Below are 19,922 nucleotides of genomic sequence, written 5' to 3' on the forward strand. Positions count from 1 at the left end.
TCCAAAGTCATCTAATCTACGGAACGTTTTTAAAAGTGAGTTATTCTTCAAGTTAATTCGTTTGTTCTATTCTTCAATTGTGATTCAATTATTCATCGATTGCTTCGTATATTTACTCTGATAAACTTTTGATAAACTTTATCAAAAATTGCAACCTCGTGTGGGCGTTCATCGCTATTTATTTAATCTACGGAACGTTCTTAAGGTGTGAATTACTTCTGCAAATTAATTCGTTTGTTCTATTCTTCAATTGTGATTCAATTATTCATCGATTGCTTCGCATATTACTCTGATAAACTTTATCAAAATTGCAACCTCGTGTGGGCGTTTTTCGCTATTCATTGGATCTATGGAACATTTTTAAAAGTGAATTATTCTTTCAAATTAATTCCTTTATTCTATTCTTCAATTGTGATCCAATTATTCATCGATTGCTTCGCATATTTGCTCTGATAAACTTTGCTAAGTTCACAACCTTGTGTGGGCATTCATTGCTATTTATTTGATCTACAGAACGTTTTTAAAGTGTGAATTATTCTACAAATTAATTCATTTATTCTATTCTTCAATTGTGATTCAATTATTCATTGATTGCTTCGCATATTACTCTGATAAACTTTGTCAAAAATTGCAACCTCGTGTGGGCTTCAATTGCCATTCTTCTACAATTGGCTTCACCTCGTGTAACTCAAACTTTCAAGTTCATCATCTCTACCGTTTGGAAATCATTCTAAAAATTCCACAACTTGAAAGTCGGATTATTCATTTGGGATTCTACATGCTCCTGTCTACATTTCCACTGGGGGATTGGCCTGCTGTGGTGGACGCTTCCATTCTTGTCATCGCATGGCCAGATCACATCGTCGCTTGCTGATGTCCTGATCCTTTGGGTATTGCGGACTCATTGCCTGTCTGCCTGGCTGCATCTCCTCTTCAAAATTTTATTCAGGTTACGTAAATCGTTCTATTCAATTTTCATTTACGTATGTATCATAATTGTTTTATTAATGTCTATCTTGACATTCAATTCACTAAGGCCACCGACGCCTATTAATTCATTGGATTTGACAGCTACCCTTGGCTTCACAAGTGATTTTCTGAGGCCACTGACGCCTATTAATTCATTGGATTTGACAGCTACCCTTGGCTTTACAAGTGATTCACTAAGGCCACCGACGCCTATTAATTCATTGTATTTAACAGCTACCCTTGGCTTTACAAGTGATATTTTAAGGCCAGTGACGCCTATTGATTTTTGTTGATATCTACTTGACATTTAATTTACTGAAGGCCTATGCTGCATATATTTTTATGTATTCTACTTGTTGAGCACTATTTACAGCTCATTGTCATTTGTTATTATTCCTTTTGTACTATTGAATGTCTATCTTGACATTCAAATTCACTGAGGCCACTGACGCCTATTAATTGCTCAATTGATATCTACTTGACATTTAATTTACTGAAGGCCTATGCCGCATATATTTTTATGTATTCTACTTGTTGAGCACTATTTACAGCTCATTGTCATTTGTTATTATTCCTTTTGTACTATTGAATGTCTATCTTGACATTCAAATTCACTGAGGCCACTGACGCCTATTAATTGCTCAATTGATATCTACTTGACATTTAATTTACTGAAGGCCTATGCCGCATATATTTTTATGTATTCTACTTGTTGAGCACTATTTACAGCATATTGTCATTTATTGTTCCTTTTGTAAATCATTGTCATTTATTATTATTCCTTTTGTAAATCATTAAGATTGAACCTTACTGCAATAACTTTCATTATAGCACTCAATTTATATTCATTTCAGGTATCATTAATATTACCTTTTCGTTTATTGTCAGACTTCAATGGTCATTAATGTCATTGACCTAATCTCATTTAAATTTTGTATTTCTCTAACGTGTTATCATGTTGTAATTATCCCAAGATATTTGACTCAATCTTCTTACAATTGTTTTTGTATGTGGCCATCTGCCTATTATTATTTTATTGATCCCAAGATATTTGACACAATCTACTTACAATTGTTTTTTGTATGTGGCCATCTGCCTATTATTATCTTATTATTATTAAATCTTATGTTGTTGATTCATTTAGTCTTTTATTGGCGTACTTACCACACTTCAAGCTATCAGTATTTTTATGCACAGAATTCAAAGATTTATTTGTAGGTATTTATAACAACTATCATTCACAGTCCACTGCCCTGACCTTGGATTCTGTCACTTATTGTGTTCCCAAGTAGTATGTTAGTTAGGCAAACCAATACCTGTGTCCTTTGCAAGAAACAGGAGTTTTTCCCTATACTAACATCCCATTCATCACCTGGTTGCTTGTCGCAATCCAGTGTCTCTTCAGATTGATTAGTCCTCGTAACCTACGTGAGTTCCACTCCTGGCCTTCTTTGAAGGTCCTTCCGCTAAGAAAGGGGTGGCCAAGTTACCTCTAGGGTGCCCGGCCACCCTTGACTCAGCCTCTTCACCCACATTTGTGCCTGGAGTTTCACGATCCCCTCATCTCTCTAGCCTGGACTTCACTCTGTAAGGCTACTTGGAAAAAATTGTTTACAGGAGCTCATACTCTACAGGAATTGAAGACAAACATTGCTAATGCTATACATGAAATAAACTGAGAAAAGCTGAGAAGAGTGGCCAGGAACAAGGTGAAACTTGTTGTTAATAGGTGCATTACAATAGATGGACAACATTTTTCCAACATGTGCGGTTGAAAAAAAAGTTGGTAATTCAAGTGTTTGTCAATAAATTGTTATTTACACACTGAACTAAGAGTTGGGTTCTGTTTTAAATTGAACACCCTGTATTATAAACATCACAATTCGTAATGGATCGAAAACCTCATCTTCAGTTTGATTGAGATCGATTTATAAATAACTCTGTCGATGTTATGAACTCTCCTGTCACAGAAGATTGAAACAAATCGTTTGTAAGCTACTGCAGTTCTTTCCTCTGAGCTTCTGCGCAACACGATCTAAAACCCATTTAACTGGTGACATTTTTCAAAGTTTTTCTATTTGAATACTATCATAAGTTACCAAAATTTATTTTTTTAATAAAAATAAAATATGAAATAGTTTATAAGCGCCTGAAGTCAAAAATTATCAAAGTAGCAAACTATTTCATGAATAAAAAATTTAATGAATACTGAAGCAGTGGATCAATATTATTACACTAATATAAAATGAGTCAACAAATTAAGTCACTAATTAAAGTTTTAATGCAACGTTGAACATAACAATAACTAATAATAATTGTTGCACAATAACGTTACCTGCTAGTCTTAACCATACCATATAGTGTTTTGCGAAAATCAAGTAAAATGACTAGATAATAGAAAAATAATTTGCTCACATATATGTCTGAGTTGGAAATAAATTTTCTAAAGTAGAAGTATTGATATAAAGGAGAGCAAACAAACTAATATTGTATTCTACATAATATGTCTACGGTACTAACAATATTGCATTACATTACTTGGGAATTTTATTTCTAATCGAAGTCATGATAGGATATTAAACATAGGTTAGATTTTAAATGGTATAATTGTATAATATTATAATACTTGAATGTGCATAAGCAATGAAATAAGCTAACTTAATGTATGAACGATCTGAAAGCACACTATACAATTATACTGGAATTAAAAAATAATGAGAAAAAAGTATACTGTACAAAAAACACGAATTCTTACTAATATTTGCACCCATACCTTTAGTACCTTGCTCTATCATAGTCAGAAAAATTATTGAATAAAAGGATGGAACGGAAAATTATATTTAAAAATTGAGAAATATGATCATGTATTCACTCCAATAGTGTGAATACAATACGAATTTCTTTCGTATACAATATTTTTAAGAAGTTCTACAATATAAATAGATTATTATCTATTTGTGTGAAAGTCTCTGTCATTTTCAATCAGTGGAATATTTCCAATTATGAATGAATGAAACAGATATAGTCAACTCAACTCCACTGGTTTGAAGAACAATAATAGAGTTTTAATGAAAATTGACACTCGAGTTTTCTTTTCTAAATAAAAATAATTAGTGGAATCTACAATATCTGATTTATTTACCTAGCATCTTACCAAATTCATAACATTATCATCCGCCTCATTATCCACGCACAAGCCTAGAGCTCAGTGGACATCACCCTCAGCAAAAAAACAAATGAATAAATAGAAATCAATTGAGAATTATACAATGACTGTATTTGATTACATAATTTAACATTCAAGATAAATAGTAGTCGTGAGGCCCATTGATAGCTTGAATTATATATACCGGTAATGATATAGGCTAAACGGTATATATTATTGAGGCTAGATAGAACCTTCCCATGAAGGGACTCATCGCTAACAAAAAGTCATACGAATTTACGTTTTCAATAGCTACGATCAGATCTACTCTATTTTTAATGAATAATGATGTCTAATTCATTCAAATTTATTAGATTTGTCAATTGAATGAAACTCTATTCACAGTATTATTATTACTGATAATAGTTTGACATCTTGTGATGCCGGACTCCCTATTGGGATGATTATTGCTTATCAATCAATAATTAGATTATCAATGTTCATAACATTTAGTGGTCATATATTTTATTCACAATCAATGCAACTTTCGACCCAGTTTACTGATACTTCTCCTACCGGGATCTGAGAAAAACTGAAACAGCGATATGAAATAAGAAAGGAGCGAGCCGATGATGGCCCCCGTGGAGCAGGGAATGGGCCAAACCTGCCAAGACCGGTGCCAGTCGAGGGGTATTACGAAAGCCCCCACCCACGCACCAAACAAACTCATCTGAATGTTCCTGTACAACGCCAGAAAGAAGATGTCGTTCATCTTGCCACCGGCTAGCAGATGTGTGACTGAGTACGATCCAAAATGCAAACACAACGGGAACACCGTTAAAACAGTCAACAGAATACTGAACATGAAAGTCTCCTCATACTTGCCGAAAGCGTCGGCTCCGAATAAGATTGTCATGAAGAAGTAGACGAAAACAATTACAGTGATTGTTATGGCGCACTTGATCAGTTCGACGATGTTTGTTCGTTTCAAGAGGAGGAAAATGATGGTGAGCAGTTTGAAGCCTTGCTTGGGGTTGAAGCTAAGCTCCTTGTGGTTGACCGACTGGATGTAGATGAACTTGAGCACTTCGGCTATGATGATGACGAAGTAGACCGGCAGGAAACTGTAGCTGCCCGTGTAGTTGAACGCGTCGGTCAGCAGTAGGCCACCTGTCAACAGAATCCCAAATTCATATGTTGAGTTGATTGAATTAAATACCATCACTGGTACCCTTATTTTATTTTAGACACGACTATTTCTAGCTTAACTTGTCTTTAACAAATTTCAAAATAGTTTCAAGTATTCTGGTTTGAATTTATAATATAAGCATTTTTAGTTGAGTTCTGAATGTATTTCACTCCTGTTTGCAGACAAGATTTTTCTTAAGCAAGCAGTATTGTATTCAATGATCTGTAATATCATTTGTGTAACGGAATTTGCCATGTAAGTGATGTCTTATTTGAGTTGAAATCTATTTAAAAAATACTGGTATTTTTGCTTGTTGAAATGCAATGTTGAAGTGCTTCTGTTGTAATACTCCCGTTGATTTGGCCGAGCTTATAAAGTGTTCAATCTGCCGAAACGCTTTTCATTTTAAATGTGTAGGAATCTCCGAAGCTAACTTTAAAAAACTGTCTAAAGCTAACTTGGCCAAGTGGAAGTGTTCATCGTGTAAAGTTAATAAACTATCTCCTGTTACTCAAAAGCAAAACAAAATGGAACTAAATCCTGAATGCAAGAAAGAAATATTGAATGAAATAAAAGGTATAATCTCTACGGAACTTGCGTTTTTTAGGGATGAATTGAAGAAGACGAACGAAAATGTACTCGAATTGCGTAAATCAGTGGAGTTGTTCTCAGCTAAAATTGATGACTACAAGTTGATAATAGATGATTTTAAGACTGAACAATTTGTTATAAAAAAGGAAAATGAAAAACTGTCCAAGAAGGTTCACGAGATGGAATTACAAGTCATCGAGCTGCAGCAATACAGCAGGATTAACAACCTCGAAATTCACGGAATACCGCAAACGCCAAACGAAGATGTTTATGCTATAATCGAAGATATTTCAAAAACTCTCAAATTGAAAAATGATGCATTGAAGATCGATATTGCTCATAGACTCCCAACTACGAATAAACATGCTATTCCACCGATACTAATAAAATTCAATAATAGAATTGCGAAGAACAACTTGTTTTCTCAATATAAAAAAATACAGAGTGAGCTGAAAAAATGGAACCACCGGGACAGTTAAGAACCACATCAATAAATAGAAATCTACAAGACGGGCCAGTATACATAAACGAAAATTTGTCTACTTACTACCGAGGTCTGCTGAAAGGTGCTAAACTATTTGCGAAGGAAAACGGCTATAAATTTGTGTGGGTCATGAATGGTAAAATATATGTTAGAAAGCACGAAGACTCAAGACCCATCCGACTGGCAAACCACGCTGATCTAGATCGTCTCAGGTGTGATGACCCAATTTCTTCTCAAATGCGCTCCAACAGTGGTGGAGAATAAAGATACGGCTTCCCTGATTTTTACTTTATTGAACTCTGAACTGTAATGATAGCAATAGAGGAAATCTACAATTTACTTAATAAGGAGTTAAAATTAACAAATGTAATTGACAACTACTGTGAATACTTACCGTCCCCAGGAAATAGACATAAATTTTTCAATATATTTCACATGAATATTAGGAGTATTGGCAAGAACTTTGATGAACTAATTTTATTTTTGAGTGATCTACGTTTTGAATTCGACATAATTGTTCTGACAGAGACCTGGTCTTGTGAAGGTATTCCATACGAACATAAGATCAATGGATATAAAACAATAAATAAATTCTCAAAGTTGAATAAATGTGATGGTATTTGTGTGTTTGTTAGAGACTGTTTTGACTTTGTAATCCATTCAGTAGATATTGATGAAGCTAACTCGCTGAGCTTGGTTGTTGAGATAGATAGTGGTATCAGGTTACTGATAATTGCAGTTTATCGCTCACCTAGCGGTAATCTAACTGCATTTTTGGATAGCCTTGAAAATAATCTTCAACAGCTAGGTGATAGAAACAGCTGTATTTTTATGGGAGATTTAAACATTGACTTGAATACTAGTAATACAGTGACCGATGAATACATACACACTTTAAATAAATATGGCTTCGAGTCTTTTATCAATTGTAACACGCGAGTAACGGAGACCACACACTCATGCATTGATCATATTTTTCTCAAGAATAGTATTAAAATAAATGAACATTCTATCGGTAATGTTTTCAAAACATCAATCACAGACCATTTCTCGACTGCTCTACACATGCACATGAAAGATAATAATAATAATAATAATAATAATATAATAATAATAATAAAAATAATAATAATAATATTAAAAGCTTAAAAAAGAGTATTCACGTAATTGATTATGATATTCTCTTAAAAAGACTTGAAGTAGAAGACTGGGGATTCTTGTATTCAGATAACGTCATCGATGTTGACCTATTGACGGAATTATTCGTTGAGAGAATTCAATGTCTAATAGAAGGAGCAACTAAAACCAGAAATGTTACACACAGGAACCGAGCATTAAAACCATGGATCACATCCGGTCTCATTAAATCAATTAATGTTAGGGATAGAATGAAATCGCAAACTATAAAGGAGCCGTATAATATAACACTAAAAAACAGATTCAGGGAATACAGAAACAGATTAAAAGAATTAATAAATATCACCAAAACAAACTATTATAGAAATAAACTAGATGAATACAAGAATGACAGTAAGAATTTGTAGAAAGTTATGAAAGAGATCATAGGAAATGACTCTAGTGAAATAAGCGATGTTAAAATAGAGCCTGACAAACTAAATAAGTTTTTTTCAGAAGTTGGTAAAGAATATGCATGTAAGATTCCAACTGTGTCCACAAATCTTAATGAATTATACAAAGCCCCTTTACAGTCAATATGTCAATCTCTATTCCTCAGACCTGTCACAGTGGAGGAAATAAGAAATATTATTAAAACATTGAAGAATTCAGCAAGTCCTGGGATGGACCAAATCCATAATGTTTTAATAAAAAGAATATCCTGTTGGATCGAAACCCCTTTATGCTATATTATAAACAAATGCTTTCAAACTGGTAAATTTCCAAATTGTTTCAAGATAGCCAGAGTCAAGCCTCTATTTAAATCCGGTAACCACAAACTTCCTGAAAACTATAGACCCATAAGTTTGATTAGCAACCTGGCTAAAATAATGGAGAAAACTATAAAGATTAGACTAATGGATTTTATTGATAAGCATGATATAATTGATAAAGATCAATACGGGTTCCAAAGCAATAAAAATACTGAGGATGCCCTGGCCAATTTTGCAAATGAAGTATCTGATAGTATGTCCTCTGATAAAAATAAGTGCCTTGCCATATTCATTGACCTTGCTAAGGCCTTTGATACTATTCCCCATAATAACTTACTCAATAAATTAAAAAGCTACGGGATTAGAGGTCTCTCATTTGAATTAATCAAAAGTTACCTAAATGATCGATCACAACTGATTTCTGAGAATGACCATTATACATCAGATATTGTAGAGCTGAATGATTTCGGATTGCCGCAAGGTACCGTCTTATCACCGATTCTATTCCTACTCTATATGAACGATATATTCAAAGTAAAAATTGAAGATTCAAGAATAATTTCCTTTGCTGATGACACAGCCTTAATAGTTAAAGATAAGTCATGGACCCAAACGTCTTTAAAAGCAGAAAAAGTTATGTCAAATATTAAAAAGTGGCTTGATCTGAATACATTGAGTATGAATACTACTAAGACTAAATATGTTGCTTTTTCTCCCACTGTGATTGGACAACCACCAGAGGAAATTGTACTTAAAATACACACGAATTGTGAATCGGAGACGTGGGGAGAATGTGCTTGCCCGAAACTAAAACAGGAAAAAGTGGTCAAGTATTTGGGGATTATGGTAGACTGTCATCTCAAATGGGACATGCATATAGCATTCATTTGTAAAAGGCTAAAATTTATATCTTATATATTTTACAAAATCCGTAAATTATTAAATATACAGGAGTTAAAACTAATTTATCATGGATACGTTCAGTCAATTCTGCAATATGCGTTAGGAGTATGGGGGGGAACTTATGATTACATAATAAATAGGATTTTTGTCATTCAAAAAATGATAATAAAGACTATTCTGAATAGACCAAGAATTCATCCAAGCAGGGACACATTTGATGAATTCAAGGTAATGACCATACGCCAACTATATATTAAAAAATTCTCTACTACATAAGAAAAAATAAAGATAAATTTACAATAAGGAATAATCTAGCCACATATAATTTCAGGTTAAATTTTCATAATTTATTCAACATAAATCACACTAACCTAACAATATTACGTCGACAATTAAATTATTTAAGCACAAAATTAATTAATTTAATCCCAAATGGTATGCAATTTTTGACTGAGGATAGACATGGGGCACAGATAAATAAATGGATAATTGAGACATTTTTCTTTACTCTCGATAATATTTTATAATATACATTTTTTTTCAACCTTGTTTTTTGTTTACTTACGTGATTCTAAAATTTTGCCATATTTATTTTTATTTATAATAATAGAATAATATTTGATATAATAATATTGAACTGATGCTCACGCCCAGCGGACAGGATTTTCCTTGCTGGGTTGTTGCCTTAATGAATAGATTTTGATTTAAATATATTTAATTTATAATTTTTGTTTTGATTGTAAGCTATGTTTTATTTTTATTTCTATGAATTTCTTGAATAATTTTTTGTAAATTGTATTGATGGCAAATAAAAAGAATTGAAAAATTGAATTGAAATTGTACTGTCTAAACACTGTGATTGAGTTGTAATATAAATTTAACACCACACTAGTCATAATAATTCATCGATTCAAATACATAAACAATATTAGAAGCATTTGAATTTTAGTTAAGGGTTTTTATTGGGCCAGTTAGACATGAATGTTAACCAGTCAAAATTCACAAACAAAATCTAAAATACCCATACATATAAATTATTCATTAAGTTTGTAGAGTAAAATATTGATGTTGTGGAACTTTTTCATAATTTCTTCAATTATTGACTTGAGAACTATTGACTAAGACTTGAGATTTTGCCAATATTCCACTTAAATAAAAATATTATTTTAGTGTGCTCACAACACATCAGCACATACGAAAGCATGCTCCTGTAAAATAATAATTTTTATTGAAATAAAGTGGAATATTGACAAAGTATCTTCAAATATAAATTATTATTGAATCAGTGAATTATTATTATCATTAGAATATTGGCCTAGAGAGTATGGATTGTTTGAAATTCGGATTGATGGATTTATTGATCGGACATTCACTTGCAACCAAACAAGAATATTTTATATTTTCGAAGGGTTGAGTATACTCTAAATAATATAACAAGTTGAGACTAGGACGAAATATGAGTTACTGAATTGTTTCATGTTTTCATACAAGCCTATATGACTGGATATAATCAATTTGATAAAACAGTCATTGCAGAGTTATCAATTTGGATACATCCAGCCACATTGGCTTGCATTATAGACATTAGAAGATAGACATGTTTCACAATTTGGCGATACGGATAAATTATCCAAGTCTCAATTCATTTTATTCAGAATATAGATGCTGTCTTTACAAAGATGGGAAAATGAATAAAATTGATAATGAACAGAAAATAGCATTTTTCTTGTGCATCAACCATTTTTATGAATACACTTCTGTGTAATGTGTGGGGGTGTCCATAACCTTCTGAAGTATTTCCCGTGGGCCCAATAAAATTATTGAATAATTATTTTCTCAAGGCCCAAAATAACGGCACCATCCAATCTATCATGCCAGACGAGTGTATTTGATCAACTGAAGTGGATTGCTTGTATTTTTAGATACCCAGTTTTCAATAACATAAAAACTCAAGATAGAGAGAATTCATATCAAAAACATGTTTGATATACGGATCCTTAGAGAGCTTAGAGGCCATCTGATTATTGGTAAAATATATATTCTTAATTTCTCCCGAGTTTCTAATGTGAATTCATCATTTTGGAAGTTACCAGTATGAGCTGAATGACCTAGAAAAATATTACAATGTGAGGTACTACATTGGATTCGGCATTTCTAGTCCTAGAATTTGGATTAGATTGTCTGGTCTAGTATGTGATAGTGAATACACTATCTCTCTCTATCTCGCACTATCTCCCCTCTAAGACTAGAGTTGTGCTAGTTTGGTGAAAATAGACACTTGAAATCTGGACCCCTATACATAGGTGAACAGCTTGAAGACATTTAGTAAAAACCAATAAAATATTAGCCTTGATATTGGACCAGGGTAGTTGTAGGTCGATAATTTTTTTTTCTATTCATAGATCTTTTTTTTTATTTTTTATTATTTATATTAAAACTAGTACTAGGACTAACCATTAATTTTGTTCTCTTTCTTATTCTAAAATATTAATTTTTATTGCTAAAGTCTTCCAGTGAAGCCTACAGTTCTAATCTATAATTTCACTGCTTCAAATTCTTTCACTACACTTTTATTTAATATACTTTTTTCACTTCACTAACACTACACCAACTCGAAGGGCTTGTAATATGAAAAGTAACAAGTAATAGCTCTTGGCGCAACCCATCCGGCCATGATGGTATTTGTGAAAAAGAAGATAATTCAAGATAATTGGAAGGTAATTAAGGTTTATCTGGTTTCAAGATAATGTATTACAATCAATCCACGGTGCCAACCTGGCTCTCAAGAAACAGGACCTGTACCACAGGACTCTGTTAGATAGATAGATATATTTATCGATCCATGAAACATCTATGGATGCATAAGATCACGTCAAAAGATTAGAACACGTACATAATAGATACAGATGGAAATTACTGAGATATTGCAATTATTCTAATGCTAATGAATCAATTATTATTATTAAACGAAAATCCAAATTAAATGCTGTAATTCACCCTGAAGACTTCTGCTACTGCAAATATTGACAACAGGGTAAACAGCTAGATGGAAATTCGATGAGCGCTACTATTAAAAAATTTCGCTCATCGAATTTCCATCCAGCTGTTTACCCTGTTGTCAATATTTGCAGTAGCAGAAGTCTTCGGGGTGAATTACAGCATTTAAATTGGATTTTCGTTTAATAATAATACATAATAGATTACAAGTCAATAAGTTATTATGCCTTATGGTTTCAATGGTTGTGATTGTAAAGCATTGCAGGTCTATGCTGGATTCAGACAGCTGAAATAAACTCATCAACATTATAAAAAGGGTTTAAGCAGAGCCACGTATGTAGAGTTTTTTCAACTCTATGGTTCACAACTTCATGTTGTTACTTTACTGATGCTACCTCATTACTTTTATGTGAGAAATAAGGACTTGTGAAACACTCTGTAAAGCAAGTTAGAGAGGATTTATGTGCAACAATATATGTTATTAGTTAAACGTAAATTCGTATGGCTTTTGTTGGTGGGGAGTCCCTTGCGGGAATGTCCCACCGACTGAATATATAAATTAAGCCGTCAATGGGCATTACGACTGTCATACTTTAGCCGGGACCGACATGTAACGTGCCCATCCGATAACACGGGAGTGATCTGGTTAAAAAACGTTTGATAATGAGAGGGTTTGAACCCGGGATCTATATGCTGCTACGCAAGCACTCTATCCACTAGACCACGATCACTCCTATGTTATTAGTAATAAAAACATATTATTATAGTGAGAAGCACTTAATTTTGTATCATTGAATCAATAAAATAATAATAATAATAATAATACTGTCATAATTCCTTATAAATAATATCAACATTTTTTCAAAACCAATGCTTATCATATGAATTGCAATTGCCTCTATACCTACCTATGAGCGCTGACAGGTAAATGCATGATGACATGCAATAGAAGGAGGTGATCTTGTTGATAGTGTAGCTATCGTTCGATAATGGAAACATTCTGGTGCAGTTGATGATTCAGTTCTCGATCATATCTTGTCCAGTCTTCTGATGAAAATGAAAACATTTTATTTTTTATCAATACCAAGTTCAATACTCGAGAGATGTCTAAATAGCTTAAAATGCATCATAGTCATATAGAAGTCATAGATGAAAGAACCGCTTTGCTAGTAGACCTACATTGTTTCTCTCTTTGTGAGGCAAGGCAATGGTTCAACAATCACAGGCTGAAATTGAATGAAGACAAAACCCAGGTATTAGTCTGTACAAAGAAAAATGATATTAGACATACAGACAATGCCCTAGTGAAATTACTCGTTTTCTGGATTGACAGCAAATTATGTTTGAGTGATCACATAAGTAATGTCTGCATTACGCTGTCCAGGATTACTCACTTGTTGCTTAAATTGAGGAACATTGTCTCTGCAAACTACCTGCTTACAGTATATCACGCACTGTTTCATACACATGTTACATATGGCCTCCTAATGTGGAGTCACTCTCAATATTGCAAGGATGTGCTACTGATTCAAAAAAGAGCTCTGAGAATAATGACGTTCTCCAATTTTCGTTGCATTGATGCATATGAGGAAGAATAATGAACAAATGAAAAGGAGAAATGAGGTCCACAACTACAATACACGGTCAGCAGGGAACCTGGAAATTCCACGAACTCGACTGACAAGCAATCAGAAGAGCTTCCAGATAGCGGCATTGAAGATCTTCAACAAACTTCCCACCGATGTTCAGGAAATGGAACTTAAGAGATTCGAGAAAGCCCTGAAACCCCAACTTCTTGTGCGGCCCTTGTACTCGCTCAACGAACTGGACGAAGAGACGCTTTTTCCTGCCGGATGACCCGGCTGGGTATACGACTACGATGCGGTCTATCTGGCACCCCCAGTCAACGACCCAGACATCAAGTATCTTGTCAAGTAATTTTTCTTGATTATGATAATATTATCGACGGGAGAATCAGAAAATAAATTGAGACAGTTTAGCAATAAAATATAGCTATTGATAAGTTTATAGTACCAGGGTTCATCTAATTAAAATATAATAATAATATTTATACTAGATTACAATAACTCCAACGTTGGACACCTGTATAATGACTGTAATGATGATATATCTCTAATCAGGAACTGCGGTGACTGTGGTGTGTCACAGGGCTCTATCCTGAACCTCTGTATTTTCATTCACTGACATAGCTAGGGTGACTGGCAGTAGTGTCTTCTGCTATAAAGATGACACTGCCTTCAATAACCAACAACCAATTTTTCGATCAAGGATCAGGCCATGGGGTCCTGGGTAAATTGCGTTATTCTAATACATATCCAACATAAAAACTAACTGGTCAAAAAGATCACACTTTACTTGATCAAGATGACAGTGTCACAGATCACAATTACCTATCTTCATTAAAAAGTTATTAATGTTATACAGACTCTTATTAATCAACCACTTAGACAAGAGAACCCTGAATACATACACTGGATGTGTATCATCACCGACTCAGGTAAGACGTTAAACATCCTCAGCGCTAGCACAATAATAATAGCTGCGAAGTTGGAGCATTAGGGGCAGTTATTTAGGAAAGTAGCTCAGGGTGTTTTTGTCCAGACTGGTTTTCTGTAAACCATTCTTTTAAAAGTGGAAAAAAGGCAGTCTTTTAGTGTTTAGCCTCAGAAATGTGGATGACTTTGCTCGAGTAATAATGATCATCCTATTTTAAGTAGAGAGAGGATCCTTCAATATTCTTCTATTTCATTTGATACGCTATGCAAGAGACATGCAAGTGTGGGGAGCTTGTAACCAGGCAAACCTTCCATCAATACATTACTTGGGGGAGACTGAGAATGGATGAAACTCAACAAAATAATGTTAAGCATAACACGGTCAGGTTTTGCCTTGAAACTATACAATAAGATGCATGTATTGACCTATGATCTATCTGCGGCACAGTTTATATTGAGCTATAAGGTTGTCATTGAGAGATCTGTTATTGAGAGTTCCACTCACTATCTGTAAAGTTTTTGTTTTCTTGCAGCCTGGTAATTTCCTATTATTTTTATATTGTTTGGATTTAATTTTCTTGGTATGTCCTAGGAGGGTTTTCACCCACATTAAAGACCTAAGCCTAACTAGGCTACCCAACTGAAAAAATCCTTACAATTTTAGCAGCTCATTTATGAAAACTAAAAAAAAATATTCTATGATATTACAATTATAAGGCGAGCCATTAACTTATCACTTTCCGTAGGCCAAGTTAATTAAAAGACATAAAAACAGAAAAAAAGCAGGATAAATTGATAAGCAGGATAGACCTAACTGAAATATTAGCCTAGAGTTATTGCTTAAAAATCAACAACTATAAATAATGAAGGTATTCAATTATTCATTCACAAAACGTTTACAAACGGATAACCAATCCTTTATTATTGTAATTCTAAAACTAAAGTTAAAACATGAAAAAAGTAAAATTATTATGCTTACCTGAGAATTGAGGTTATGGTAGCGACAATGCAACTCAATAATCATTCATCAAAGATTCTTCATTATTTTACAGTTAATTAATATTTGAAGAACATTGTAAATTTTATAAATTAATAATAATAATGCATAGTCTCTGCTATGTTTATTAGCTGTAAATAATTGAAAATTAAAAATTTATTTGAAAAGTAAGGTTAAGTTCACTTTATCGATCATTAACTTCGAGTTCGAGGGTCGATCGATCGGTCAACTACCGATCATCGATATTTTTCTGTATCGATAACTATTGCGCTCTATTTTCAAATTTCCACCGCCAATGCCAATACGGGTTTTCAGTAATTTCTATTAGACCTTGTCGGTAGGTAGTCTACTCAATTACAGTATATAATATATTTTGGTACTCAATTACAGTACTACTTTTCATCTGAGTTCATACCTAATATAGTTCTAATCTACCTAAAACTAAAGCCTTGTATAAGGTACCGTGAAATGTGTAGTACCTATACATTTATCTGATAAATTCTTACAAAAAATATTGAATTGAATAAGAGTGCAGATTATTATAGTAATTAGTTAAGGGCTTGAGACTATGATAGTAAGTGAATTTCAGAGCCAATTAGATTACAGTACTCAATATTGATTAAATTTATCATTTATATAATTTGCTGCTGAGAAATACACTTACCGTACCGAATGCTCAGCTGCCAAAAATTGTTAAATTTTAACTGTCATTAAATGTTACAAGAATCAATTAGAGAAGCCTAGAAAGTTACCATAGTATCAAAAAACCTTCTCTGATGATTTCTCTTGACATTAGGTAGCCTATAAACTTACCAGAGAAAACTTTACAAGATTGTTTATTGTAAGATTGTTTTATTCTATTCCTACCGTATACATCATGATTGACAATTCAAGAGGTTTTCCAATACGAGCGAACTCACTGTCAGCAGTTACTATAATTTTCAAGACTTGGAAATTTATAAACAAGAAACAGTTTCCTATCTCTTTTCTGTATAGGGCTACTTGTAATATAAATATAAAGAAAAATAAAAATCTCAGTACCCTTTTAGAAATATTTTATCACAACATGTTTCGAACATTTATGCCATTTTCAAGTGATATGAAGTACGTAAATAAATAAATACTGAGTTCATACCTAATATAGTTCCAATCTACCTAAAACTAAAGTATTTATTTATTTACTTCATATCACTTGAAAATGGCATAAATGTTCGAAACATGTTGTGATAAAATATTTCTAAAAGGGTACTGAGATTTTTATTTTTCTTTATATTTATATAACAGTTCCCTAGCCTGAATAAAATCCTTTTGCAATTTAGGAGCAGCCATCACATCCATCACCACACATATCGCATAAAGTCTACCCTGGATTATCTTCCTTTGACAGACTAACCAGTTAGACTATGCAATACTGTTGAGTGATGTAAAACTATAATAGTCAAACTATAATTAGTGATAGAAACACCAAGAAAGAAGTTGAATTTCATCTATTAATATTTCATCAAATATTATCCTTTAGTTATTAATCTACACTCATTAAGAGTGGAAAGGAGAGATGACTTTTCTACCCTTTTGATTCTGACCCACTAACCAGAAAAGCCACATGAGGCGTTTTTCAGACGAATCATACGGGCAGGGAACTCTCCGATTGGCTGATTACTATAGCTGATTTCCGGACGCCGAACCAATCGGAAGAGCTTCCTGCCCTGCTGACTCGTCTGAAAAACGCCGCATGTGTCTTGGCCCTAATACAGGAACAGAGTCTAGAGTAATGAGTGGTGCGGGGCTAATAAAATACTGGATACAAGAGTAGATAGCAACTTTTCTTTTATTGTATATAGGGTCACTACAATAATCTCAGTAGCACCTCCATTTTCAATATCAATTTATTATATTTATAATTGAAATTGAAAGTTAACAAGTATGTAGTCAACCCTTTTTATATTTTATGAACTATAAAAGAGGGTCCTTGATGAATCCAATATCATTTTAATACAATATTCTGTAATATTGTATCAACTTTCAATAGATTTGCCACAAGTTTCAAAAAACTTCGGTTTTTCGGTGGAGGTGGCGTCATCTATATATATTTAGATTTACTTCGAACCGCCAGCATTGTTGTCATCTATGAGGAATACTGACCCTACAATGAGTCTTTTTATAGCTCCTTAGCTATACAGAGCATAGAGCAGACATTTGAGGTCACAAACTTTTTGTGTGTTACGAAGAGATTCCTCAATATTAATCATCTTTGGAGAGTAGAATTTCATTGAATTTGAACCCTCTGTTGGAAGAGTGGTATCATTTAGCCAATGCCACTTAAAGTCCAGTCACTATATACATTGGTGTATGCAATTTATATTGTAGTTCTGATTTTTTAATATATTATTTGGGTACATAAGAGAAGTCCAAAACCAATTTCTTCATGCAAAATTTCCTTGTGCTAGATACAGAATGGCCCAAAAACCTCGTATTTTCGGCTCATTTTCCAGTTTTCAGCTATTTCTTCCAAATCTCGTAATCGGACAGAAAAATTTGCTCTCGCCTTTTTTAGATCATAAAATTTTGAATAAAATGAGATCATTCGGAACTCCTTATCTCCAATGAGTACTGAGTTATGATTTTTCAAAAATGAGTGAAATTTGAAGGAAAAATCAATTTTGATGAATTTCAGTTTTTGATCAACAATATCCTCCGATTGTTAACATTTAGATGTATAATTCAAAATCCCCCTGGGCGTATTTTTGTGCTCTACAATCTGAGATCAGGGAGAGCGCTCTATCTCAAATAGATTTCCAGGTACAGCTGACAACAATGCTCCTTGTATTGTGAAAAACACCTAATTTTCAGCTTCAACCATCATCACCAACTACATTGTCCTCACATTGATATTTCGCACTTCATTTCAGTATTTCCTAGTGGAGAGGCGCGCTTAAGGACACCTCAAGGATCAAAATTTCAAACACCTATAACGTTTGACACAATGCTCAGATTTCATCGTACTGCTTTTCATTCTTCTCGGCTCGTCAAGGCGGTCCAGAATCATGCATCATAAGTCAAATTCGGTCGAAAAAATGAAAAATTTATTGTTGAGTGTACTTAAGCCAATACACCCTCTCCACTAGGAAATACTGAAATGAAGTGCGAAATATCAATGTGAGGACAATGTAGTTGGTGATGATGGTTGAAGCTGAAAATTTTTTATGTCTATATTGACTGGACTATTAGTAATTAACAGGTACTAGCATAGAATAAACAATAATATAGCTATAGTGAGGTCAACGTTATAATGCCAATGGAAACTACGTATTCGATTCTTTGCCTTGTCACTGCCTCCTATGGAATATAACTGATATCGGTATATCTAAAGAAATTTTTTTGGTTTCTCGCATATAACTCGAAAACTATGCATTTTACAGACATGACTGCGAGAAATCAAAAAATGGTACCTTTGAACCACCCCCCACCCCCTTAGGACAGTGGCAAGGGGTGGGCCCCTTTAGAACAGTGGCTAGGGGTGGGCCCCCTTAGAACAGTGGCTAGGGGTGGGGACTTTTGATATGTGTACCTCCTCACTACCCTAAACAGTACTACAGGATCAAAAATTGTCTTCCAAATTTTTTCCTCTATACCCTTTTTTGAGCATTCATTGCCTGGACTATATACTGTATATTAGGTTCAATATAGTAGGTAAAACCAAAGACAATGTGTTATTATTGTCGTTCAAATGTTTTACCTACAATTTATTGTGTTTAATACAACGTAGCTGCAGGCCTATAGAGATCAACCTCAAACTGTCAGCAATCCATGTAAATACTGTAATATCAATTTCACCCAATGAACTAATGCTGACATTTTGAAGTGAATCTTACATACAAAAGGACAACACACATTCTTCGACAACTGCGGTGACATTCCGATCTGACAAATCATTTTTGAATAGTAGTGCTCATCGAATTTCCATGTAGCTGTTTACCCTGTTGTCAAAATTTGCAGTAGCAGAAGTCTTCGGGGTGAATTACAGCATTTAATTTGGATTTTCGTTTAATAATGTTTAATAATAATAGCTAACAGAATTGGTTAACAGTTTGTAGTGATGGAGCAGTCTGCCAGTTCACAGGATTGCTTATACTCCGTACAAAATAACTTTTGACTTGGAGGAATATGCGTCGCAGAGAAATGGAGGGAGATCAGCCAATACTGAGATGAATAGTATTATAGGTAGAAGCGCAGTTGCCAATT

The 19,922-nt window shown here is 33.6% G+C and overlaps 1 protein-coding gene across 2 annotated transcripts; it reads right to left on the minus strand.

Moving 5' to 3' along the window:
• Window positions 1-3,227: 3,227 nt before the first annotated feature.
• LOC111050098 (phosphatidylinositol-glycan biosynthesis class F protein) lies at window positions 3,228-15,909 on the minus strand. 2 transcript variants are annotated; one of them, XM_022336348.2, is made up of 3 exons: window positions 15,663-15,909; window positions 13,076-13,214; window positions 3,228-5,284 (listed from the first exon to the last, which is right to left on the minus strand). In XM_022336348.2, exons 2-3 carry the CDS (start codon window positions 13,164-13,166, stop codon window positions 4,650-4,652), a joined length of 726 nt encoding a protein of 241 aa, XP_022192040.1. In that variant the 5' UTR covers window positions 13,167-13,214; window positions 15,663-15,909; the 3' UTR covers window positions 3,228-4,649. The 2 variants fall into 2 exon arrangements, with proteins under 2 accessions (XP_022192040.1, XP_039276776.1); XM_039420842.1 differs by having other exon boundaries at window positions 13,076-13,217; window positions 15,663-15,894.
• Between the last annotated feature and the right edge of the window lie 4,013 nt (window positions 15,910-19,922).

The sequence above is a fragment of the Nilaparvata lugens genome, chromosome 2 (assembly GCF_014356525.2).
Source record: "Nilaparvata lugens isolate BPH chromosome 2, ASM1435652v1, whole genome shotgun sequence".
NCBI lineage: Eukaryota > Metazoa > Arthropoda > Insecta > Hemiptera > Delphacidae > Nilaparvata > Nilaparvata lugens.